General features: G+C 37.4%; 1 protein-coding gene across 2 annotated transcripts in view; it reads left to right on the top strand.

Annotated features, from left to right (window-relative positions):
- The window catches only part of ARHGEF3 (Rho guanine nucleotide exchange factor 3), a 315,180-nt gene extending 303,802 nt beyond the window's left edge, over positions 1 to 11,378 (top strand). For both annotated transcript variants that reach the window (XM_054595578.1, XM_054595579.1), the window contains 3 exons: positions 3,063 to 3,233; positions 6,843 to 7,029; positions 9,195 to 11,378. In XM_054595578.1, coding sequence (XP_054451553.1) covers positions 3,063 to 3,233; positions 6,843 to 7,029; positions 9,195 to 9,547 — 711 coding nt within the window. In that variant the 3' untranslated portion in view covers positions 9,548 to 11,378. The remainder of the gene's footprint in view (positions 1 to 3,062; positions 3,234 to 6,842; positions 7,030 to 9,194) is intronic.
- Positions 11,379 to 26,504: the final 15,126 nt, after the last annotated feature.

Raw genomic sequence — 26,504 nt, 5'->3', positions numbered from 1 at the left:
GGCATGGTATACCTGCATTTAGAAATGTCTGCAAAGCAAGTCTTCTAAATGCCCATTTGCACAATATAGACACAGGGGTGTTTTGTTTTTTTTTTCCCAGTCTTTTCAAAGTCCTTGTAGCATTACTGCAGATGAGCAGAAATACTTAGCCCTATAATCTTGGGTGCATCATGAATGTTTGATAAACATAAAACTCACAGTACCAGTGTAGCTTGACTTATATGATCCCTGAATAAATTTTCCACCTATGAAAAAAAAAACAGCAGAGAACTCTTAAGTAAATTGCTTCTACACCAAGCATTCAGTCCTATGATTCAGATCGAAAGAAATATTTTGTTTTTAATGCAATGCACAAACTACCACATCGTTATTAGAATTTCTTAATATGAGTTTTGGAGGGTTGAAAGAAATTTCCCCCAAAAGAGAACTTCTTAAAAGAGAACTTCAGATATTCAGATATTTCAGAGAACTGGTTGTTTAATGCTTTAAATTCTCAGGACTGTTTCAACCAGAAAGATCCTGCAGACCATCTCTCTCTCCCCTCGACCCACCACTGTTCCTCAAATCCTTAAAAAAATCATTGAAATTAATGGGAAGAACAGTTTTGTTTTGATGCAACAACAGTGAAGGCTGCTGTTCTTGGTTCATGACAGGAGCCTATGAGTAGATGATATTATCACACAAAGGACTAGACAGACAGAGCTTTCAGATTCCACTTTGAGGATGATAACTCTAGCATATGTGGGCTTGATCCCTCTTCTGTTACCAGGTACCTCTCATCATCTTCCTTTACCAGTCCCTTTCCTTTGGTTTGACAAGAGATGCAACAATAAATTTATTTAAATGTGCAACTACCATGACTGTTTGCTATTGGCAATCTGCTATATTGAATTTTATTCCTCACTGAAATTCTGCAAAATAAATTCTCTCAGGAACCAGTACAGAAGGATGAGACTCTCATGGTATATAGGTGAATATAAATACAAAATAATATTTTTAGTAAAGCCAACCAGAGTTACTACTATAAATGTACACATAGAATATGAATTAACGCTGATGTTTTCCATTGTTTTGTCTCTTATACTTTTTTAAACACCGGAGAAAGAAGCACAATTTGGTAGTAGTCATAACTGCCTAAGGAGCCACTATGGTATTTGAATTTATTAATCTTCATGCGATATGCCAGCACTTCAGTTCTTGAGTTAAATTAGAAGATGAACACACCTTTATGGCTGTAGTACATCTTCCTGGTTTCCTGTCTACTTGCAGGAAACTCAGAAAATTGACTCGTGTACTGGTTAATTTCAGCTGCCCAGGTATACCTAGTGATAATTAACTTATGAGTCATAGCAATTAATGCTAAGATCTTTAAAAACAAGGGAAAAATATGGACTCTACAACATATTAAAAATGTAGTAAAGTAAAAGGATAAGGTAGAAATGAAGCAATTGCTCAGATACCTCCTATACATTTTAAACTGCTCTCATTTCTTTGAATGCCACCACCCAGTTTAACAATGAACAGGTGCTCAACAAACACTAGTTTAATTAAGTTGAAGGATGAATCATACCTTTAGCATATTTTGTGCAATTTCTTTTTTGTTTGTTTTTGAAGGTAACAATAAATAATCAGCCATCTTTGAAAACCAAAAGGGGAAAAAAGAAACAGAAAGTTTGTATACTGAAGTGTTCTATTATTACTTATTTTGTGTTAATAAAACTCAGGTTAAAGATGATACATTATAGAATTGTTCACCTGAAACCTATATAATTTTATTAACTAATGTCACCCCAATAAATTCAATAAAAATTTTTTAAAAAATGTTAAACTCATGTTAATTTCACAGGTTTATATTTAATATTATGTTGACATAAAAGGCCAGAAATAGTCTTTTATGACACAATAAACCTATATTTTTTTAAATAATGTGTTTTTTAATTATCAAAGTAGTGCTACCATCCAAATAAGAAATTGAGAAAAGAATAAATAAATGATCTCTGAAACCCTTAATAGCTACAAAAGTGTGTAGATTATGCATCTGTTCATAGGCTACCATCACGGGACTTCAGCTTAGTGCTATAAGATCTTTCACATTTACATAGAAGTTCTAATGTTATAACTGGTAGAAGTTTTCATTCACTTGTTTTGAGGAGAAGATCACTTCACTAGCATGTGAAAACTAATCACTTAATCTTAGAGATAATCCATTACCACTTTAACACATTGCGAGACCTGGTAACTTTCTGCCAAGTAAAATTCTCTTTTAAAACCTTGCTTTTCAGAGATTAACTGGTTTTTCCATTAAGTTAATGTGACCAGGAAGAGGCCTTCTTAATATTTCTCATCTGTTAAGTTCTTTTCAGTTAATACTATCAAAAGGAAGATGGGACTTTTAGTCTTTTCACTGTTAGGAGACAGAAGACCCTGCTGAGGAATTCATTACTTTGCCTTTGATTGGTGTCTTAGAGTTCTTTACTCCACAGATTTCTTGTTCCTTTGTTTTTTAGTATTATCTAACTTTTAGATGTACCTATGTGATATAGACACATCATCAGAGTAAATGCCCACTGATCATGTCTCAGTGCTGTACTCTTTTTGTTTTGTTTTGCTCTATTTTGTATTAACAATATTGTATCACAATTGCTTTGAAATCTCTCTACCCCTGACTTGTTCACATGTGCTAAAGGCATGGGCATGAGTGTATATAGTTTTAAGAAATGTGTGACCTGGACCTTAGTAGCTGTGAACCCTGCACATTGAAAGTGGTACCTTTTATCTCATCCTCTCAGATAAAATTGCTTAACATTACTTGTAGATATAATACAAATATCTGTATGTGTGTACAAATATATGTGTGTATATATCTATGTGTGTATGTGTATAGATGGATAGATAGATACAGTATATTAAAAGCATTTATTTTACCAAAGCGGCAACTTAGATAACAGAATCTTAGAATTAGACCCAGGTGTATCTCGGTGACTTGGCAGGCTGAGCCTCTGGGTCTTGTTGGTATGGGTGACTTGCTTACACTCTCCGTACTTTCTTCTTTGTTTCCATAGATAAACATCATTCAGGGAATTGTAGCAGAAATCAACACCAAGACTGGGGAATCTGAATGCCGTTACTATAAAGAACGGCTTATTTACTTGGAAGAATGCCAGAAAGACTCCCTGATCGACAGCTCGAGAGTACTGTGTTGTCATGGTGAACTGAAGAACAACCGGGGTGTGGTGAGTGGCCGCTTTCCTTCAGTGGTCTCACCCTGGGCCTCCCCAGCACTTAGTCCACTTGAGGCTGAGCCTCCTATTACTATACATTTCCTACCCAGGGTCACATTCCCTAGACAAGAATGGCTTTTCTGATGTCTTTCATGTCAGAGAATCCCATATATGTGGATATGTATAATTATATACATTTATATATTGTATAATTTCTATATAAGTAATACATATTATAAATGCCTGTGTTTATAATTTATAATACATGTTATAAATACATATGTTTATATACATATGTTATATAAAGTATATACTATATACATATTTTAAAATTTTATGACCAGTCCATAGAAAGAATTTTGGAAACCAACATAGAGTTGCCAACTTTTTATTTTGTTTGATTGTGACCTTAAAAAACAAACACAGAACACTTCTCTCTTCCCACTTTGATATCAGGAAACAGTGGGTGATCTCAGAGAAACAACTCTTAAATTGAATGCATTTAGCTTTTTAAGAAACTCTTTTCTTTCTTTTGAATTGGTACCCATCTACAGATTGACATTCTGAGGCCAGTGTTCTGCTTTTTAAATAATAACCTACCTCCATTAGCTGTGTATCTACCACTGACCTGTAGATACCCCATTTCCTGGCTTTTATTCCTGAGTAGATATTGAAATTGTTCTTCCTCTCCTATCATAGCAACTTGGACAAACCTCCCCTGGAGTGCTTACTACAGTGGATTGGAATTCTCCATCTCTCTGTCAGTATCTTACATTATACCACAAGTTCTTCTAGAATGGACACTGTGCCTTGTCAATCCCCCCACCTATTATGGGGACCTGGCATATGCAAAGGCACTCAGTGATGTTAGGTGAATGAGTGGGTGAGTGAAATGCTGTATAAAGAAAGGACGGATTAGAATTATATGAGAGTTCAAGATTCTTTCGACTCACAAGGCTATTTTTATGTATAGCCAATAGAAATTAATGCTAACATATATAATTTTTATATATTATAATGTAAAATATATTTTATATAATGTATAAATTTTATTATATGTAATATATACTTAAATTCAGTGTTGAGAAAGAGTCCACTTTGATTCTATTTTATCTTCAATATCTTGGAATAAAAGCTAAAACTATATTGAAAAGTTCTTAATAAAGCTGTGATGATTCAAGGGACACCATTTTAACCTGGACTGTGAAGTGGCATTTAAGAGCAGGCTTGGAAATGTTACTTGAAATCACTTGAGTACATGTCATAGCCCCTATTATCAGTGCTACTGGATTCAACAGCTGAGGGAGCAACAGAGGTAATGAGACCCATTGCGGGCCACTGCTTGAAAAGTGTTTTTCTTTGGCTGTGAGAGTGACTAATTGCTAGGGAGTGACCAATTGTTAGAAAGCTGCATTCTGCCTCTTGCTGATTTTCGGAAAACACTGGTAGACTTCTAACATTGGACGCTCTGGCTCCTTGACCGTTCTTTCTTAGAAGCCCTGTGGGATATAGTCGGGAGGATGCACACTTCCATGAGACAAGGGCCTATTCTCTTTCTGTCCATCAGTCAAGGATGAGGCTGGTTAAATCGGTCTAGGGCATTAAAGATGAACTCTCGTTCATATGGCAGGCAGACAGACTGTTGAGAACAACGATACGATAGTAGTTGGGGTGAAAGGTTTGTTTTAGTTTTTTTTTTTCTCCCAGTAGAATTGTAGAAGTCGTTATCAACAAAGTCTTTTGTCAAGAAAAGAGCTTAGTAGTTTGAAGACAAAAAGAAGCAGAAAGTAAGAAGAGGAATCCTCAGTGAACTTTCCTAAGGAAAGGATAATAAATCTTAAAGGGGCCCAGATAATCTGAGTTCAAACTGTCTACCTTGGCTAGTGGATTGATTGAAGTAGATAAAGTGTAAATATCTGGTGCTGTTGAGTGTGCAATGGCCAGCCCCTTCTCTCCCTAGCCCCCAAAAGAAAAGTTTTAACACATCCTCTGTACCAGCTCTGTCCTAAAAAAAGGCCTTAACTTAATTATTTTGTACTTTACTGTGTTTTCAACTATTTTAAATGCATATTTAATCATTTTGATAAACATAAAGTCTCACTCCTCAAGTCCCCCACCCCAATGCAGAATTATCATCTGTGTTTCCACCAGTCAACATTTAGTTGAAGTTTAGTTTCTGCAGTTTTGGGGGGTATGTGTACCTGCCTGTGGTAGGGTGGGGATGGGTCTCATTTCTCCCAAATATAAAATTATCTGATAGTGCTGAATGTGCTTCCCCTGCCCCATATCAAAATTCTAAATGGGAGAAAAAGGTGAAGGGGAATAAGCAGTACAAACTTCCAGTTATAAGATAATTAAGTCACGGCAGGTAATGGGCAGCACAAGAGAATATAGTCAATAATATCATAATTTTGTATGATGACAGGTGGTTACTAGACTTAATGTAGTAAACAGTTTGTAAGATATATAAATGTCAAATCACTATGTTGTACACCTAAAGCTAGTGTAATATTGTATGTCAACTATACTTTAATAACAAAGAAGATAAGATTTTACCAGGAACAAGTTTATGCCAATAAATTTGAAAATTCATCTGAAAAACTGACTCAAGAATACAAAAATACATACCAAAAACAAAAAAATTCCAGCATGAGTTTCTATCCCTATTCTTCTGGTTCCCTCTTCAGGATCCTTAAAGTTGACAATCCCAAGTATTTCCACTAGAAAACCAGAACTCAGCTGCAAAGTTGTGGATCTTTTCACTTTAATCCTAAGCATTCCCAAATAGTGAGAAGAGTCTGGCACATGGAATTTAATGGAGCCAATTTACCCCCTCTCCACCTGGCAAAATTGCTTTCATGATGTGGTTTGACACAAGCCTTTATTTTTGAGATTTTCTTTTTGCCCACAACACACACATCAGTCGTCAGCCTTTTAAGTACAACCTCTTCAGAGAGCTGAGGTTCTGATGAACCTAACTGGGAAGGACAACTTCTTTGATCTTTTCCTTTGCGGCTGCGGCAGCACGCTCTGGTTTCCTCAGGAATGGGCGGTGTTCCAAATTGGAGTGCCTGGATGAAGCTGATAATCAGCTCTGTGGTTAAAGGAACAAGGTTATTTTGTTCTGTTTTGTTTTGAGTTTGGGAAGGAAAGATTGATATTAGGCTTTGATATACCAATCTCATCCTTTAGAGACTATTGATCATTTGATCTCTTAGAATTGTATTGGGTCATATAAACCGAAGCTAGGAAGGTACTAACTTTTCCCCCGCCTCACTACCTCCTTCATTCTATTCCCCTTCTTCATTTTTTCGTGTATGGGAGCTGGCGCAGTGTGTGTTACAAGGTTCTGAACTGCAGCGTGAAGGCAGCCTTGGCTGAGGGGGTCTATAGGCACAAAGGCCTTCTCCAGGGGACCCTAGAGAGGTGCTTCTGTAACAAAGGCAATGGATGCATCTGTAAATACCTGAGACCTGCATGACTTCTGTTCGCCTGGTGGTAGATTTGAGCCTAGAAGTGTGCAATCCACTGTGAACTTAGTACCTACAGATCTCTTAGTCCAGTAGTCAACTACTCATTGGACACTTGCTTAGGGAGATTCTGTGGATTCTTCTCTTTCAGAAACTGCATGTTTTCCTGTTCCAAGAAGTACTTGTGATCACTCGAGCTGTCACCCAAAATGAGCAGCTCTGCTACCAGTTGTTCCGGCAGCCGATCCCCGTGAAGGACCTCTTGCTGGAAGACCTGCAGGATGGAGAAGTGAGGCTGGGCGGTTCCCTGCGAGGGGCATTCAGCAACAATGAGAGAAGTACGGGTAACAGTTTGTTGTGACCTGTTCAGGGTTTTGTGGCAGTGGTGGTTCAGAGTGGCTGGCTGGAAAAGGAAGAGCCATGGCCTCGGAGTCTAACTGCATCTTAGTACTATATAATCGCTTATTGATTGTGTAGCTTTTTTCATGTCTGTGAGCATCAGTTTTTCATCTGCAAAGTGGGAATGCATGCATATCTACTCCATAAGGTTGTTGGAAGGATTAAGTAAGATTGCAAGTGAACCTGTCTGCACATAACTGGTGCTTCTTAAGCTCCTTTTCTGTTATCTTTCTGTTGGGTAAAAGCATGCTTAATACTAGATGGCCCCTATGTAGATACCAGTTGCATAACAGTGGCTTCTGGACTTGAGCTGCAGACTCATCTCTAAAGAGATAAGAATGGTCGATAGGGTTGCGGATTCATCTGTACTTACTAAAGTGGGCTTCTCTAACCTGAACTGAATAAAGGAGTTAACCAAGAGAACCTAATGTAACAATGTCTATCAAGTATCTTCTATGTGTCAAGCACTGTTCTAGGCACTAGTACACACTGGTGAACCAAACTAACTGTATTTTGTCTTGTGTAATGTGCACTTTTTTCCCCAAACTTTTGAGGGAAAAACAAGGGTGCACATTGTACATGGGTAGTACTAATTCTGTATTTATATAAATGTTTTTAATTCTTTTATTTATGCTTATGTGTTAAAAGTGTAATTCTAAAAAGCAATAACGATATCTGTATGCAAAATAATACCCTGGATTGCGATAATTGGTTTTGTTTCTAAATATAAATAAATAATTAATTGAATTAAGAAATTAAAACAAAAGATTTTTTTTTCCTCAAAGTTTGGGCCAGAAACGTTGATGTGCATTATACAAAGCAAAATACAGTATATTCCTTGCCTCTGTGGAGCTTACATTGTGATGGAGGAGATAGATGAGAAATATAATATTCTAGGGGGCTGTTAAGAAAACTAAAGCCAAGTAAGGGGGTAGATGGAAATAGCAGTGAGAGATCTGTTTTAGATGAATTGGTCAGGGAAGTCTTTGAGAAAGTGATATTTGAGCCTTTTGGGTTAACATTGGCATCATGTTGTCAAAGTCATTAATATGTACTACCTCTTACCTACTCATAGTAAGATAGTAGTAGTAGTGATAGTAGTAGTACTAGTAGTAGTACTAGTAGTAGTAGTAGTAATTTATATATCTTGAACACTGGTTATGTGCCAGGCATTGTATGAGGACTTATGTGTATTATCACATTTATTCCTCATAATAACTTTATAAGGTAGGTTCTCTTTGTTTCCCCACATTTTACAAATAAGGAGATAGACATAAAGGAGTTAAGGCGCTTGCCCAAGAGCAAGGAGTGGAGCCTGAATTTATCTCAAGTGGTGGTTCCCAGTGTTGACTACAAGGATCATGCAAAGGAGCTGACTGAGCGCAGATGCTTCTGTGAACATTGCGTGTAGCATATGGGGCCCATTAAGTGCCAATTGATGTTGCTGTTATTAAACTAAATAAAATTGCCTTCCATACTGTGCAATACTGTTTTTTAAATGCATGTAACTCCTGTTGAGGTAATTAAAATGTAATTTTATTTTTAAATGAAACCGAATTTATAAGCAGCTCTGTGTCATTACGTATCTTCTCAATCACTGGATACTAAATGAAAAGGTACCATCATGTGGAGAGTTGTAGGCTTGTTTTGATGTTATAAAAAGCCTCTTAAACTTGCAAAATTTTCTAGCGTGAGGAAATTGTTGAAATTATAGACTATTAGGCACACCTTAGACCTATTGAATCCAAATCTCTAAAGGTAGGGCCCAGGCATCTAAATTTTTAATAAGCTCCCCAGGGCATTTTGATAGGCAGCCAATTTGGTAACCACTAATTTGGGGTCCCCGGAAACATGACTGAGTTTTTCTGGGCTGATATCCTCTTGGTAGCTTTTGAGGACAACTGAACTAGACCTGTGTCAACTCTGGTTGATTGATGGTGGCTGCAGGGTATTGTTGAGCCATGTCCTGGATTAGTGGGATATATTTTGCAATCGATTAGTGATGTCGGCATGACTACTAGAGGATAGTGTTACTACATATGTTATCTTTGGCCTTGGGGAATATCCGTCCATTGACCTTTTTTAATGTTTTTTTCATTTCTAGTTAAAAACTTCTTTAGAGTAAGTTTCAAAAATGGATCCCAAAGTCAGACCCACTCACTACAAGCCAATGACACCTTCAACAAACAGCAGTGGCTCAACTGTATTCGTCAAGCCAAAGAAACAGTCCTGTGTGCTGCTGGACAGGCTGGGGAGCTCGACTCCGAGGGACCGTTCCTAAATCCTGCCACCGGGAGCAGGGAGCCACAGGGAGAAACAAAACTTGAGCAGATGGACCAATCAGACAGTGAATCAGACTGTAGTATGGACACAAGTGAGGTCAGCCTCGATTGTGAGCACATGGAACAGACAGACTCTTCCTGTGGGAACAGCAGGCAGGTTGAAAGCAATGTCTGACAGAAGCATGTACTTCTGAGAAGTAGCCCTATATCCTACCTGTACAGTATTTGCATTCCACACATGGAACGGTTTGGAGAAGCACTTTTTAATACTTTTGTGACCATGTTGACCTAGTCTCTTGTATCTGTACCTTTGTCCTTAGTACTGTAACTACCAATCTGTCTGTGTAACCTGGAATCTATGGCAACTGCTCTCTATATTGTATTTCACAAGTGTCTGGATGGATGAAGAGGTACTTGAACAAGTTATTTTCAAATGTCCTGCTGGATTTAAAAAAAGAGAAAAAGAGTCTCTAAACTACTGTTTCATATAGATTCTTACAGAGTCCTTCCATGTTTCTCTAGTGCTTTTCTAGCTCTTTGATGCAGTAGCTGAAGGCACAGAATTTAGGGGGCCTTGCAAACAGGACATGAAGAAGTCACTCGTGTATGAGGAAGTCACTCTTGTATAGTGATGGCATTTGAAGGAAAACCTAGGAGCAATCAGTCATTACAGTGAACTTGATTAGATGTTTTACAACCAGAAAGCAAATAAACATCCCTGGAGGTTCTGGAGGCTTAATTTTGCAAAGGAAGAACCACCCTCTTGACCTTGTAATGTCATCCAGTGCAAATTTGATGCAATAATCTATTAGGGCATGAAATAGAGCCTGACCTTAAAAGGACCAGCACAAAAACTGCTGTCAGCTCTAAATCTTGAACTGAAATGTGCATTGCACCTAAGAATCTCTGGCATAGTTGTTGGCTTGCCTTTGAGAGCCATTTCTAGCCTAAAACATCAGAATTGAACTCAAAGGGCCTGAGAAAACCTGGCAGGATAACAAGAAAGCCCATCTTCATTTTGTTTCATCTACCCAGGCCTACTCATATTTTAGAGCATGAATGAAGAGACAAGGAAAAAAGACTGAAACCGAGTCAGTGACTCTGTTTATAGAATCATGTGAGAAGGAAAAATTTGGAGGAAGTACTTCATAATGACTTTATGTGAGAAACATTAAAAGAAAAAAGTCCAGTGCCCTTCCGGAAACAGCCAGAACCTTGGGTTCTCCTGCTGTACTTTTGGGTCTTGAGTTTGCCATGTCTTGCTCTGTGCTATCATCAGCATCATAATTATATTCTCTAAAGGCCAACTTAATTAACTCTATGATTAATTAGGGTCAGGTAGCCAAACTAGTACTTTTTGCCCAGCCTCTATTTACAGTGTAGTGTGGGTCGTAGACTTTAAAAAAAAAGTTAACTGAATACACAGAAAAGCTTCCTGAGAGTGTAAATATTTGACCTGTGCAAGATTCTACCCACACCAGCACTAGTAGTAATGATGCTAAATTATTGCCAAAAAAAGTTTTGTACTCTTCTGTGTCTTTCAAGTTTACATAAAAGAAAGCAGTAAATACTATGTTGTCATTTTATTATGTACATCTATCGTGCATTCAGAGAAGCTGTGTGACAAGATTTAGCAATATAAAAACAAGGTATGTTACTTATTTTTCAAAAACAAAAAATATTGTGGTCAATTTTACCCTGTAAACATATTTCTGTATTTATAGATTTTAAACATGGTGAATTTTTTTTCTATTACAAGTTTATTTAAAACTGCTTTGTTTCTGAATTTGTTACTGATTTAGTGAGTGAATGAAACTGCTGCAGCTAGAAGCAGAGAAAAACTGTTTGATAGTGGGGAGAAGAATGAATCATTATTTGCAGGAGCCATCGGCCACTTCAGCCACTAGGTTGAAAAAAGAGATCTGTCAAATGTTGGCTTATGGGAAGAAAGTTAATGAATGTTTTGCTGAAATGAATGTTTTTGTATAATGGCCTTAAACTTTTCTGGGAGCGTTTCAAATAAATTACAATAAAATGTTGTCCTCTTTGTGTACAGTTTGTGCCCTACAAACATCAAATTTCAACTATCTTCCTGGGAGGTTTTTTCCAAAATTTTCGCTTGTGCCTAAACGCAAACTTTAAAATAGGGTACAGGTTGAAATGAATGCTTTGCTTTGATCTATCAAAGCTTTTGCAGAACTCAGTATTTCTAAGGTCATTCTCTGCACATTCACTTAATTTATTCATTTTTAACAACTACATCTTGAATTGATACTATGTGTCAAGTAACAAGTCAGAATTATTATAGGAAAAGAAGTGTTGAATCTCACTGTTAGTATAGGTGACTATTGGAGAACTCAAGGCTAAACAGTGGAAAGCAAATTTCACTTTGAAATTCTTACTGGAATTTCAATTCACTTTTTCTTTGGCTAAAATCATTAGTTTTATTCTCCCAGAGTAGTTTTTAGAAGAAAAGGGTAAACTGTTTTAAGCAACTGGTTGCCAATCCTCAGTAGCATGTTGGCCCAGTAATGCTGATATTAGTCTTTTCTTTATAATAAGCTCTCAGCATTTTTTAAACATCTTGTTAGTTCCCAGATTAATCAAGATTTCACATACATAAGATTTTCCAAAATAAGAACTTACCCTTGCTTGTTCTCCTGGTCTTCTTCCTCCTCCTCCTTTGAAGCCTTCTTGTCCTTCAGAGCCACTCTTGACTATTCTTTCCACTTTTCACTCCTATGATTGTATTGACTTTGATACTAGAGGGTATATCTCTACTAGTATGTTAGAGAACATTTGTACTGACAATATGTGGGTTAGTACAAATGACAGGGCAAATAGTTTTCTTCAGTCTACTTTCAAGATGTTATTTGACACACATCTAAATGTAATCCTCACAGTCTACACGAAAATTCATAAGCAAAGAGCCACAAATAGCAATTTTGTGCAAAATTAGAGTGTGATTTCAGCTTCTGAGTTGCGGTCATCACCACTGACTGATTCTGTTTGCATTCCTAGCATGGTTCACTGCAGCTACAAACTCTCCATAACAATAGTCCTATTTTAACAACACCTCTGAGCTTTCAGGAAACTGCAATCCCCTGTCTTGGTAAACTAGCTGTTCAACTTTACATTTGCAGTCTGTCCATGTCCCTCCACCTTCTACAAATTTTTCACAGACCTGAGGACTCTTCAGAAGATTTGAAAAGAGAACATCTAACCACACAATTTCACCTGGGCAGTTTCCCCTACTTGGCTCCCCTTGGCATTGTAGAAAAAGCCACCGAACACCCCCACCCATTGATGCAGTTGATTGACTTAATTCATGCTGTCTTGTTTATTGACAGAATTGTAGAATTACAGTGTTGGAAGGGAATTTGAAGAAGGCGACTCAAACACAAACCCACCAGAAGGAATCTAAAGATAATGGAGACTTAAAACCTTGCCCACCTCAGACACACAATGAGAGAAGGCAATTATGTTCAATGCAACTCAAGGGTACTTAAGCAAACAAGTTTGCAAAACAATACTGCTCTTTGCATCAAATCTTTCTCTGGGCTTGATTGGTGCAACAGGCAGCTCTGGATACCCAGAAGAAGCAGTTTATTAATTGACCAGGAAGACATACAATATCATATTAGTTTCAGGTATACAACATAGTGTTTCAACATTTATATTTAATGGCAACTATACTTTTAATTAGAACAAAAAAAAATAACTGCAGACAAGAAATTGATCATAACTACCAATGCAAAATTTTTTCCTGCAAAGAAACAAAAATAAATTTGGAACCAGCTTTAAAAAAAAAATTGACCTGGTGGGTTAGAAAAGAAATAGAAACTATGCTCTGTATCTTTGAGAGCTGATCATCTAGTTCACAAAACTGGGTATGCATTCCAAGTAACTTGTCCACTTATAAATGTTCAGACACAAACACACCTAAATAGTAGTGAACTCTGCTGTCTGTGAAGCTTTGAAAGATGTCATTCTACATTTTCTATTCAGTGCATCTATCGTATGTCTGTGAAATGGGGACAGTGAAAACTCTCAGGCTGTTTAAAAACTGGCATAGTGTATGGTGTATGTGAAATTGTTTTGAGAACTATTAAAAAATTACAGTTTTCATTGGGCTGGCTGCATCTCTTGACATGAAGTCATAGCTCCACTCTGAATTCCAGTAATCATTACAGCTTAGGATGGGAATACCGCTACTCTTCCTAGTCCCAGGGTGTTGCATTGTCCCTAAATCCTGCCCACAGGTTTGTGTGAAGTCCCTTTATTAAGTCCTCCTTAAATTAATTTTAATATGCAGCTGAGCCTCTAATAGATATTGGTCCCTTACAGAATAAGCATTAATACATGTACTATCATCATCATTTTCACTCATACCATTCCACCATCTTTTCATTTTTCTATGTTGTAGTTCAAGGAAACAAAGATCTTTCACAATTATCCAAGATGGATTTTGCGTTTCTATTTCTTCTTGTGGTGGATTATTTTCTGAGAAGAGACATGAAAATATCTTTCAAAACAAAAGCAAAATAAAGACGTTTCCAGGCATTAAAAAGCTGAAGAGTTAATTACCAGCAGACCAATACTATAAGAAATGTTAAGGGAACTTCTTTTGATTGAAAATGACAGCAGATGGAAGTATGGATCCACACAACAGAAGAAAAAACACTAAATATGCAACTATGTAGAAAAACAGAAAAGACATTTAAATCTCTTTAAAAGTAGTGAGTTCTGCCCTGGCTGGTGTGGCTCAGTGGATTGAGTGCCAGCTTGCGAACCAAAGGGTTGCCAGTTTTATTCCTGGTCTAGGGCACATGCCTGGGTTGCAGGCCGGGTCCCCAGTGTGGGGCACGTGAGCGGTAACCACACATTGATGTTTCTCTCCGTCTCTTTCTCCCTCCTTTCCCCTCTCTAAAATAAATAAAATCTTTTTTAAAAAAAGTAGGGAGTTCCATACATGATGGATTAACAAGAAATAGATTTAGTCTCCAATCTGAAACAACTGAAAAAAAAGACAAGATAAATGAAACTATGGTTTTGAACGACGACACCAAGCAATGAAGAACAGTGACTCTGAAAGAAGGGGAGCCCTGTGCTTGCTTTCATTTACAGCCTTGAGAGAGTTTTCAGGTAGCAGTGCAAGGAGGGGAAATCCAGTGGAGTCCAGTAAACTTCCTGAGTGAAAGAAATGTAGCTGAGAGTTCAGAGAGACCAAGGCAGCTGCAACCTAGAAAACAGAGAGGAGAGCATTGCATGGAGAAAAACCCTTTAATCTGCAGAGGGGACCTGTTCAGGTACTCGACTGAGTACTGATCAGTGCACACATGTGAGAAACTATCTGAGGGTTGGGAAACTATCCAAAGGATTAAAAGGAACTCACAATGCTGGGAATAGTGCCTATTCCCACAAACCACACTAGAAGAATATTATAATTGGGTAAAGCACTTAGAAGAACCTACTTTCAGTAGTGAGGAATAATTAGCTCTCTAGTAAAGAGTACTGTGGTTCCACCTCACAAGTCTTAAAAGAAAAGCCCAAAACGATTAAACTATTTCCAAGTAACTTAAGTGCATTCCATAACAGAGCTCAAGAATCTTTATAGGAATACAAAAATACCCAGTACCTAACTGAGTTCCGGCTTGTGAACCAAAAAGTCACCAGTTTGATTCCCGATTTAGGGCACATGCTGGTGTAGGGGTAAAATTCACAAGGCCTGCCATCCAATCAAAGACAACAAGGCATGCAAAGAAGCAGGAAAGTACAACCCATAGTGAGGAGAAAAATATAAGAATTGAAACTGCCATGACTCGCATGGAGTGGAGGTCCCTGAGCGGGGGTGGCGGCGGGAGATTGAGAAAGAGACAACACAGTTTAAGAAAAAGCGGGGGCCAGGTGGGGCATTGTCCTCAGATGGAGAGACAATGACCCTGAACACGGTCTCCACGTTTATTTTATGGGGGTTGCTTAGATGAAGCTCAAGGACATTTTGCAGCTGTGGGAAAAGATTGTTCGTTTCCCAGGCTACCTCAATGATGAAACTTTCTTCTGCCAAGGCTGTAGTCGCATTCAACTGAAGCTTGCGGTTAACTCTTTCCGTCTCAACCGCCCTGGGTTCTGGCTGCCATCAGCTGTCAGCTTGCTCTGCTTTGCAGATGCAAGCGGTCAAGCGTGGCTTTGCCAAGCACTTAACCTGACTTTTGACATCAGCCTTCACCATCCTCCACATGAAACCAACCCAGAACTGGCACAGATGTTAGAATTACCAGACAAGGGCATTAAATGTTCCTATAACTGTGTTCCATATTTTTCCTGTTAAGTGGAGAGATGAAATAAAGACCCAAATCTAACTTCTAGAGGTGAAAACTATCATGTGTGAGATAGAAGATACACTGGATGGGAATAACAGAAGATTAGACATCTCAGAATAAAAAATGAACAAGACATATCAATATAAACTACACAAAATTTAAGGCAGAGAAAAGTCATTTTTTTAAAAAATGAATAGAGCATCAGTGAGCCATTCGACAATTTGAACTACTCCATTATGCATGTAATTGGAGTCTCTACAGGAATGGAGAGAGGAAAAAGAGAAATATTTGAAGAAATAATTGAGATTTTTTTTTCCAAAACTTTATGAAAACTATAAACCCAAATATCCAAGAAGCTCAATGAACCTCAAATCCAATGAAACTACCTCAAGGCATATCATAATCAAATTGTTCAAAAACAGTAATAAAGAGAAAATCTTATAAAATAGCCAGAGGAAAAAAACATGTTACATACAAAGGAACAAAGAGAAGGATGACAAAAGATTTCTCCTTGGAAACAAAGCAAGCAAGAAGCAGTGAGCAATTTTTTTAATGCTGAAAGAAAAATAACAACCTAGAATTCCATACCCAATGAAACATTTTTCAAAAGCGAAGGCAAAATAATTTTGAAACATAAAAAACCTGAAAAAATTCATTACCAAGAGACCAGAACTATAAGCAGCATTAAAAGAAAAGGGGGAGATGTAGTAGTTGTTTAAAGAAAGACAATCAATAGGCCCAAATAAGGAGAGTCCAGAAATATAACCAAATATATGGAAAGCTGATTTTCAACAAAGGTGCAAAGGCAATTCAGTGGCAAAAAAAGACAGTTTTTTCAATAAGTGATGCAGGAATAATTGGATATTTATATTCAGTAAAACAAACTAAATAATTTAGGACCTGATATCACATCTTATACAAAAATTAATTCAAATGGTTCATAGACATAAATGTAAACCCTAAAACTATAAAACCTCTAGAAGAAATCAGGAGAAAATTGCTTGACCTTGAGTTAGGCGAAGAATCTTTGGAGATGACCTCCAAAATTACAATCCATAAAAGAAAAAATTGGTAAGTGCACTTCATTAAAATGAAGAACTTCTGTTCTTCAAAAGCCATGGTTAAAAGACAGAAAACACAAGCCATAGATTAGGAGTAAATATTTGCAAATTATATCTCTGAGAGAGAACTTGAATCCAGTGTATATAGAGAAATCTAAATATTCAATAATAAAAACAAAATTTTAAATGAACATGTGATTTGGACAGACACTTGACCAAAGAAGATATGTGGATGGCAAATGAGTATATTAAAAGATGCTGGGGGGTTGGTAGGAGAGCCCAAGATAGCAGCTGAGTAGGAGGATCTTTCTTGCACCTCCTCCCAGAACCAAACTAGATATAAAATGAAAGAGGAGAAGAGCAACCCAAAATAACCAACCAAAGACTACCTGAAGAGGTTTCAAGGACTGATAGGAACCACCTTGAAACTGATAGGAAGGGCGGAGACACGAAAGGGGATGGCCTTTCTCCCTTGGGTGGCAGGCTGAAGTTACAGCATAGCTGTGGGAGCTTCTCTCTGAGAGGAGTGAAGCCTGGACCCCAGACTGGGCTCCCAAGCACGGAGTGCCAGAGCTGAGATGAGCCACCCATATAGGATCCAGTGGTGAAAGGCCATGGGGACCCCTGCCCCCGCCTCCATACCACAGCAGCCATTTTTCTTGAGAAAAGCAAGCCCCTCTCAGGGGAAAAACAATTGCCCCACCCTCTAGAATCCTGCTAACCTGACTGTGCATGTTTCCCCCCCCTTTTCCCCCGCACCCTGCACTTTAACCCCTGCTGAGGATACAGGGGATGTCAGAGATTGGCTTTAGGGTGTGGCCATTCCATACATTTTCCTGGGCGCTAGACTAGCACTTCCCTTTATGGAAAGGCATAGAAACACCCTCCTGGTCTCTGGTAGACCCAAATTCTAGGCTCTGGAGGCCTCACCTGCTCTCTTACTAGAGGTTCTGCCCTGTCAAGGTCAGGGAAATAATTCAGGGACAGATTCAGACATGTGGCTCGGGGCTAGGAGAACATGCCCACCATCTTCCCTGAAGTCCAAGTGGCACTTCCCCACCACAGGCGATCCAGAGGTCCCATCTTCCGCATTCTTCCAGAAGCCATCTCAGAAATAGTTGGGCCAGCAACTAAGACTGGCAGCAAGTGTCAGGCAGAGGCAGGCAGAGGCAGATCCCACAGTGCCTTGGGACATTTTCTGACCCACACCATGGGCCCTGTGCTGACAAAAGCTGGCCTTGCACTGCTGCTTGGCCCAAACCGAGTGTGGCCAAGCCCAGAGGAGAGAGCAGCCACAAATTGTACATCACTTGTAGCTTCAAACAGGCCGCTGAAGACTAGACATGGACAGCATCTGACAGTGGCTTATACTAGCTTCAGACACCATCAGAGCTGTATCCAGCAGACAGTCACTAAACTCTGCTAAGACAAATTCCACTTTGTTCTTTTTTGTTATTTTTTTCTTTTTCACCTTTTTAAATTTTCTTTCTTCTAGTTTTTCCTCTATTTTTTTCTTTCATATCTCTTATTTCATTTTTTCCTTTTCTTATTCTATTTTATTTTTCCTTCTTCATTCCTTTTCCTATTTTTTATTCTTTCTCTTTGTTCTTTTTTATTGTCATCTTCTTCTATTTCTTACTCTGATTTTTTTCTCTTCCTTCTCTCCTCTCAAAGTCATTTGTCTTTCCTTTGGTCTTCTCATATTCTTTTTTTCTTTCACTATTCTATTTCTCTTTCCTATTTTCTTATTCTTTGGTCTTTTGTCATTGATTTTGCTGTTGTTGCTGAGTTTTGTTTTGATTTGTTTGTTCTCTCAGCAGCTGTACAACAGCATAAAAGACATGGTTAGGGTTGAGCCTCTCAGCCAGACAGCTGGAGGGAGAATCCCAACAATGAACAGGTCAACAATAATCAAGATCCAAATACAACAGGAGAGCCCATATAACCCATACAAGGGATATTCCTAGAGTATCCAGCTCAGGAGATCAAGGAGACTGCACCACTGGGTTCCATGGGACTAGTACCACATAAGGCCACCCCATGAAGTCTAGAAGTCAAAGCAGGTCTAATACACAGAAATAAACAAAAAGAGACAGCTAAAATGGGGAGGCAAAGAAACAACCTCAATGAAAGAGAAGGAGGAAGCCCCAGAAAAAAGATCTAAATGATATTGAAGCAAGCAATTTATCAAACATAGAATTCAAAGTAATGGTTATAAAGATGCTCAAGGAACTTAGTGGAACTATAAGAATCTTAGTGGGAACTATATCAACATGAAAAAGGACAGAAAAACTATGAATAATTACCAGTAAGAAATGAAGAATGCAATATCTGAAATGAAGGATACACTAGAAGGAATTAAAAGCAGACTAGATACATCAGAGGATCAGAGGATCAAATTAGCAATTTGGATCACAAGATAGAAAAAAAAAATCAGAGCAACAAAAAGAAAAATGACTTAAAAAGAACAAAGATACTTTAAGGGAACTTAGGGACAACATGAAACGTAACACAATCTACATCACAGGGGTACCAGAAGGAGAAGAAAGTGAGCAAGGGATAGAAAACCTGTTTGAAGAAATAATGACAGGAAACTTTCCTCGCCTGGTGAAGGAAAAAGTCACACAAGTTCAGGAGGCACAGAGTCCCAACCAAGATGAACCCAAAGAGACTCACACCAAGTACATCATAATTAAAATGACAAAGTTTAAAGACAAAGAGAGAATCTTAAAAGCAGCAAGAGAGAAACAGTTACCTACACAGGAGTTCCCATAAGACTGTCAGCAGATTTCTCAACAGAAACACTTCAGGCCAGAAGGGAATGCATGCAATATTCAATGTAATGAAAAGCAAGGACCTGCATCAAGATTACTCTATCCAGCAAGGCTAGAATTTAAAATGGGAGGCAAAATAAATAGCTTCTAAGACACACACACACACACACACACACACACACACACACACACCTCAAAAAGTTTATCATCACCAAACCAGCATGGCAAGTGATGTCAAAGAAACTGCTTTAAGAAGTGTAGAGAGAGGAACATAAAGGGGAAAAATGGCAATGAATAAGTGCCTATCAATAATAACCTTAAATGTAAATGGATTAAATGCTCTAATCAAAAGACATAGGGTAGCTGAATTGATAAGAAAACATGACTCATATATTCTGTCTATAAAAGACCCACCACAGAATAAAAGATTTACACAGGCTGAAAGTGAAAGATAGAAAAAAAAAATTCCATGCAAATGGAAAAGAAAAAAAAAGCTGGGATAGCCATACTTATATCTGACAAAAAAGACTTCCAAACAAAGTCCATAACAAGAGACAAAGAAGGTCACTACATAATGCTAAATGGATCAATCCAGAAAGAGGATATAATCCTTGTAAACATATATGCACCCAATATAGAAACACCTAAATATATAAAGAAAATTTTGGTGGACTTGAAGAAGAGCTTGACAGCAATAGAGTCATAGTAGGGGATTTTAACACCAACTGTCACCAAGGAATAGATCTTCCAGACAAAAAATCAACAAGGAAATAGCTACCTTAAATGATACTCTAGATTGAATAGATTTAATTGATGTTTACAGAACACTTCACCTAAAGCAGCAGAATACACATTCTTCTTGAGTGCATGTGGATCCCTCAAAGATAGACCACATGTTAGTTAGAACACGAAAAAAGTCTTAACAAATTCAAGAAAATTGAAATCATATCAAGCATTTTCTCAGATCACAATGGCATGAAACTAGAAATTAACCTTAATAAAAACTCAAAAACATTCAAGTACATGGAGGCTAAATATCATGTTATTAAATAATGAATGGGCTATCAATGATATCAATGAAGAAATCAGAAAGTACCTGAAAACAAATGAACACAGAACAACCCAAAACCTATGGGAAACAGTGAAAACAGTCCTGAGAGGAAAGTTTATAGCATTATGGGCATACTGGCATACTTCAAGAAGATAAAAATATCTCAAATAACCAATCCAACTCTACCCCTAAAAGACTAGAAAAACAACAACAAATAAAGCCCAGAGTGAGTAGAAAGAAGGAAATAATCAAGATCAGAGTGGAAATAAATGATATAGAGACAAAAATCAACAAACAAAACAACAATTCAAAAGAACAGTGAATCCAGGAGGTGGTTATTTGAAACAATCAACAAAATTGATGAAGCTTTAACCAGATTCATCAAGACAAAAAAGAGAGAGAAACCAAATAACATCAGAAATGAAAAAGAGGTAACAACTGATATCACAGAAATACAAAGGATTATAAGAATATACTATGAACAACTATATACCAAGAAAATGAACAACCTGGGTGAAATGGGTAAATTCCTAGAAACATAACAACCTTTAAAAATTGAATCAGGAAGAAACAGAAAACCAGAATAGACCAATAAAAACTAATGATATTGAAGCAGTAATCAAAAACTCCTAGCAAAAAAAAGTCTTGGACCAGATAGCTTCACAGGCAAATTGTACCAATCATTCAAAGAACATCTAACACCTATCCTTCTCAAAATGTTCCAAAATATTCATGAGGAGGGAAGATTTCCAAGCTCTTTTTATCAGGCAATTTTATCCTAATTTCAAAGTCAGGTAAAGACACAACAAAGAAAGAAAATTATAGGTCAATATCCCTAATACACACAGATGCTAAAATACTCAACAAAATATTAGCAAACCATATCCAGCAATACATTAAAAAGATCATATACAATTATCAAGTGTGATTAATCCCATGGATGCAAGGTTGGTACAATATTTGCAAATCAATAAAGGTGATATATCACACAAACAAAATGAAAGATAAAATCACATGATCATATCAATCGATATGGAAAAAGCATTTGATAAAACATAGCACCACTTATGATAAAAAAAACAAAGTGGGAATAGAGAGAGAATATGTCAACAGAAATAAGGCCATATATGAAAAACCTAGAGTCAACATCATATTCAATGGGCAAAAACTAAAAGCATTTCTCTGGAGAACTGAAACAAGACAGAGATGTCTGCCTTCACCACTCTTATTCAACATAGTACTGGAAGTCTTAGCCATGGCAATCAGACAAGAAGAAAAAAAAACCCAATAATGAATTATCAGAAAGTGAAACTAAGAAAACAATCTCATTTCCTATTGCAACAACAACAACAACAATAAGGTATATGGGAATAAATTTAACCAAGGAGGTAAAAGACCTGTACTTGGAAAACTAAGGGACTAAGGGAAGCATATACCATGTTCATGGATTTGAAGAAATGACATCATTAAAATGTCCGTACTACCCAAAGCAATCTACCCAATGCAATTTCTATTAAAATACCAATGACATATTCTACAGATCCAGAAAAAATACTCCAAAAATTTATCTGGAACCAAAAAAAACAAACAAACCCTGAATAGCCTCAGTAATCTTGAGAAAGAAGAACAAAGTTAGAGGGATCACAATACCTGACATCAAACTATATTACAAGGCCACTGTAATCAAAACAGTCAGGTACTGGCATAAGAACAGGCACATAAATCAATGAAACAGAACAGAGAGCCCAAAAATAAGTCCATGCCTTTATGGTCAATTAATATTAGACAAAGGAGGCAAGAGCATAAAATGGAGTAAAGACAGTCTCTTCAACAAATGTTGGGAAAACTAGAGTGGCACATGCAAAAAAATGAAACTAGACAACCAACTTACACAGTATACCAGAATAAACTCAAAATGGACAAAAGACATACATAAGTCATGATACCATAAAAATCCTAAAGGAAAACATAGGCAGTAAAATTTCAGATATCTTGTGTAACAATATTTTTGCTGATACATCTCCTAGGGCAAGGGAAACAAAGGAAAGAAATAACCAAATGGGACTACATCAAATTAAAAAGCTTTTGCTCAGCTAAAGAAACCATCATCAAAATGAAAAGGAAACACACTGTATGGGAGAACATATTTGCCAATGATGCATCGGACAAGAGTTTAATCTCAAAAATATATAAAGAACTTATATGACAACACCAGAAAGACAAATAATCCAATTAAAAAATGGGCAAAGGTCCTCAATAGACACTTCTCCAAGGAAGACATACAGATGACTCAAAAACATATGAAAAAATGCTCAACATCATTAGCCATCAGAGGGCTTCAAATTAAATCCACAATGAGATATAACCTCATATCTGACAAAAAGGCTATAATCAATAAACAGTCAAATAACAAGTGCTGGTGAGGATGTGGAGAGAAGAGAACCCCAGTGCACTGTTGGTGGAAACAAGAAGCAGTACCACCTGGTGTAGCCACCATGGAGAACAGTATGGAGTTTCCTCAAAAAATTAAAAATGGAACTGCCTTTTTACCCAGTGATTCTACTGCTGGGAATATATCCTATGAGTCCTGAAACACTGGTTCAAAAGAATTTATTCACCTCTATATTTACAGCAGTGTTATTTACAGTAGCCAAGATTTGAAACAGACTAAGTGCCCATCAGTAGATGAGTGGATAAAAAATACATTTACACAATGGAATACTACACAGCAGTAAAAAAGAAGGAATTCTTATCTTTTACAACAGTGTGAGTGAAACTGAAGACTATGATGCTAAATGAAATAAGCCAGTCAGTGAAAGACAAATACCATATGATCTCACACATAAGTGGAATCTAATGAACAAAAGAAACTAACGGGCAAAATAGAACCAAAGGCATGGAAACATAAAACAGATTGACAGCTGTAAGAGATGAGGGGAACGGTTGTATCTGGTTGAAAGAAGGAGAAGGGATTAGTCAAAGAACATATATGCATGACCCATGGACATGGACAACAGTGTGGGGATTGACTGTAGGAGTGGAGGGGACTGGGGGAGAGTAACAAAGGAGAAAAATTGGGACAACTGTAATAGCATAAACAATAAAATACTTTCTTAAAAAATGATATAAAGAATACAAAGAAAAAGATGCTCAACATCAGTAGTCATGCAATAAATGCAAGTTAGTACCACAATGAGATACCACTGCTCACCTATTATAAATCTAAATTAAAAATATCAACCATGGCTAACAGCATATGAAAAGATATTTAACATCATAATCATTATCGAAATGCAATTCAAAACCACAATAACATCATGTGACATCCATTAGGATTGTTACTCTTAAAACAAACAAAAAAGAAAAAGCCCAGAAACAAGTGTTGATGAGGATGTGAAGAAATTGAAACTCTTGTGTCTTGTTGGTAGAAATGTAAAATGGTGCAACTGCTGTGGAAAACAGTATTGTGGTTCCTCAAAAAGTTAAAACTTGAACTTCCATATATATGATCCAACCATCTCACTTCTGGGCAAAAGAATTGAAAGCAGAATGTTGAAGAAGTAGTATACACCTGTGTTCGTAACAGCAGTATTGACAGTAGCCAAGACATGGAAGAAACAAGTGCCCAACGGTGGATGAATGGATAAAGAAAATTCCACCCTAAGAAGGAAGAAAAATCCTGTTGTATGCTACAACATGGGAGAACCTTGAGATCATTATCTTAAGTGAAATTAACCAATCACAAAGAGCCAAATACTGCATGATTCCATTTATAAGCAGTTTTTAAAGTAGTCAAATTCATAAAACGGAAAGTAGAATGGTGGTTACTAGGATCTGAGGGGAGGAGGAATGAAGAGTTGTTGTTTGATGGGTATAGAGTATTAGTTTTGCAAGATGGAAAAATTCTGGAGAGCTATTGTACAACAACATTAATATATTTAACACTACTGAACTGCACACTTAAAATGGTTAAGATGGTAATATTTATGTTCTGTGTTTTGTACCACAATTAAAAATGATAAAAATAAATAAAAGACAAATTGGACTTCTGGTTCAGATAAGATGATGTAAACTCATTTCTCCCTATTACTCTCCACTAAGTACAACTATAAATCCTGGAATAAAACAAGAGACATCCAAAGGAAAATTCTGAAGGATAGTAATAGGAAAGTGAATTGGTTTGGGACCCCAGGACTGGAGGAACAACACAGTGGTAGGGTGTCTTCCTACGCACCAGAAGAAGGTGACCCATGCCCAGCATTTCTTTACCTAGCATCAGAAGGTAGCCCAGATAGGCTCCTGCCTCCCCAGAATCAAAAAGTCCCTCTGACAACACCAGATGAACTTAGCACCACCTCCAATGGGCAATTGGGAGCCCTGCTAACAGTAAGTTCCAGAGAAGTATTCTCCATTCCCACAAGACCTGAGAAAACCTTCCTCCTCCAAGATATACTATAGGTGGTACTTGCAAGAGGGACCATGACAGAACAAGTGGCCCAGTCCAAGATACCTATTTGTCCCCGTGGGCCTCTCACCTACATCCCCAACTTAGAGGCAGCTCCTCTGCCTTCTCAACACCAGCAAGAACCAGTGGGAGCCCCACCAACACCAGAAGTTTCAGCATTCTGAAAATTAAACTGCCTTTGGAACCACAGTCCACAAAGCTGGGTCAGAACCTACATGCTAAACCTAAACAGAGTGATTGCCTACTAAAATAAAATACTTAAATAAGATTCAGACTTCTTACATAATAAAAAAATGCTCAGGCTACAATAAAAAAAAATAATCTGTCGTACTTCAAACCAGGAAAATTACAACTTTTGGCCAATTGATGTCAACCAACACCAAGATATATCAAATACTGGCATTATTGATCAGGATTTTAAAGCAACAATCATAAAAATGCTTCAAACATCAATTAAAAATTCTGTTGAGACAAATTTTTAAAAATAGGCAATCTAGGCAAAGAAATAAAACAGTATCAAAGGAGAATTATAGATCTTAAAAATGCAATTACAGTTTGTTTTTTAAAATAAAACACTCTTTGGGCTAAATAGTAAAGTGCAGATGATAGATAATAGAATCATGAATTTATGGACAGGTAAATATAACTTATCTGAACCACAGAGAGAAAATAAACTAAAAAGAAAGAAATGAACAGAGCCCCAGGAACCTGTAAATCTAAAAAACTACCCAACATTGGCATCACACACACACTCCAAAATGAGTGCATGTAAAACTGAGGAAATCTGAATGAGACTGGCAGATATTATCAATGTCAATATCCTGGTTGTGATATTATTCTATAGTTCTGCATAATGTTACCATTGGGGGAAACTAGGTAAAGGGCCAATAGGATCCTTCTGCATTATTTATTACAACTGCATGTAAGTCCATAATTATCTCAATATAAATTTTCAATTAAAAGATTGCCCAACTGCAATGTTGAGGATGAATAGCAAATACTGGAGGAGAAGCAGGTCTGGGGAAGAATACCATGAGTTCAGGTCTGCATGTGTTAAGCTGGAGTCTCCCATAAGACACCAAGAAGGAGGACAGATGACTGAGTGAGGAATGTCTAGTGGGTCATCATTTAGTTTATAACCTACTTGAGTAGGCAAAAATTTATTGTTTGTTTAAAATCATATTTATTGAGGTATAATTTACTTAGGCTCAAAGGAACCCATTTTATTTTTTTATATTAATTTATTTATTTTTCCAAGTACATTTGTCTCTGCCTTCCCCCCACCACTTTCCCCTGCCCCCTCCTCGCTCTCCCTCCCTCAATCCTTCCCCACTTTGGCTTTGTCCATGGGTCCTTGCTATATGTTCCTTGACTTGCCCCTTTCCTTTCTTTTCCCCCTCCCACCCTTCCCTCCTTCCCTCTTGTCTCTGTTGGTTTCTTTTCCTTTCAGTGTTGCTG

This window comes from Pteronotus mesoamericanus, unplaced genomic scaffold, assembly GCF_021234165.1.
Source record: "Pteronotus mesoamericanus isolate MK-2021 breed Mesoamerican mustached bat unplaced genomic scaffold, CSHL_Meso_final scaffold_54, whole genome shotgun sequence".
Lineage (NCBI taxonomy): Eukaryota > Metazoa > Chordata > Mammalia > Chiroptera > Mormoopidae > Pteronotus > Pteronotus mesoamericanus.
This window is presented reverse-complemented; position numbering and strand designations above follow the sequence as displayed.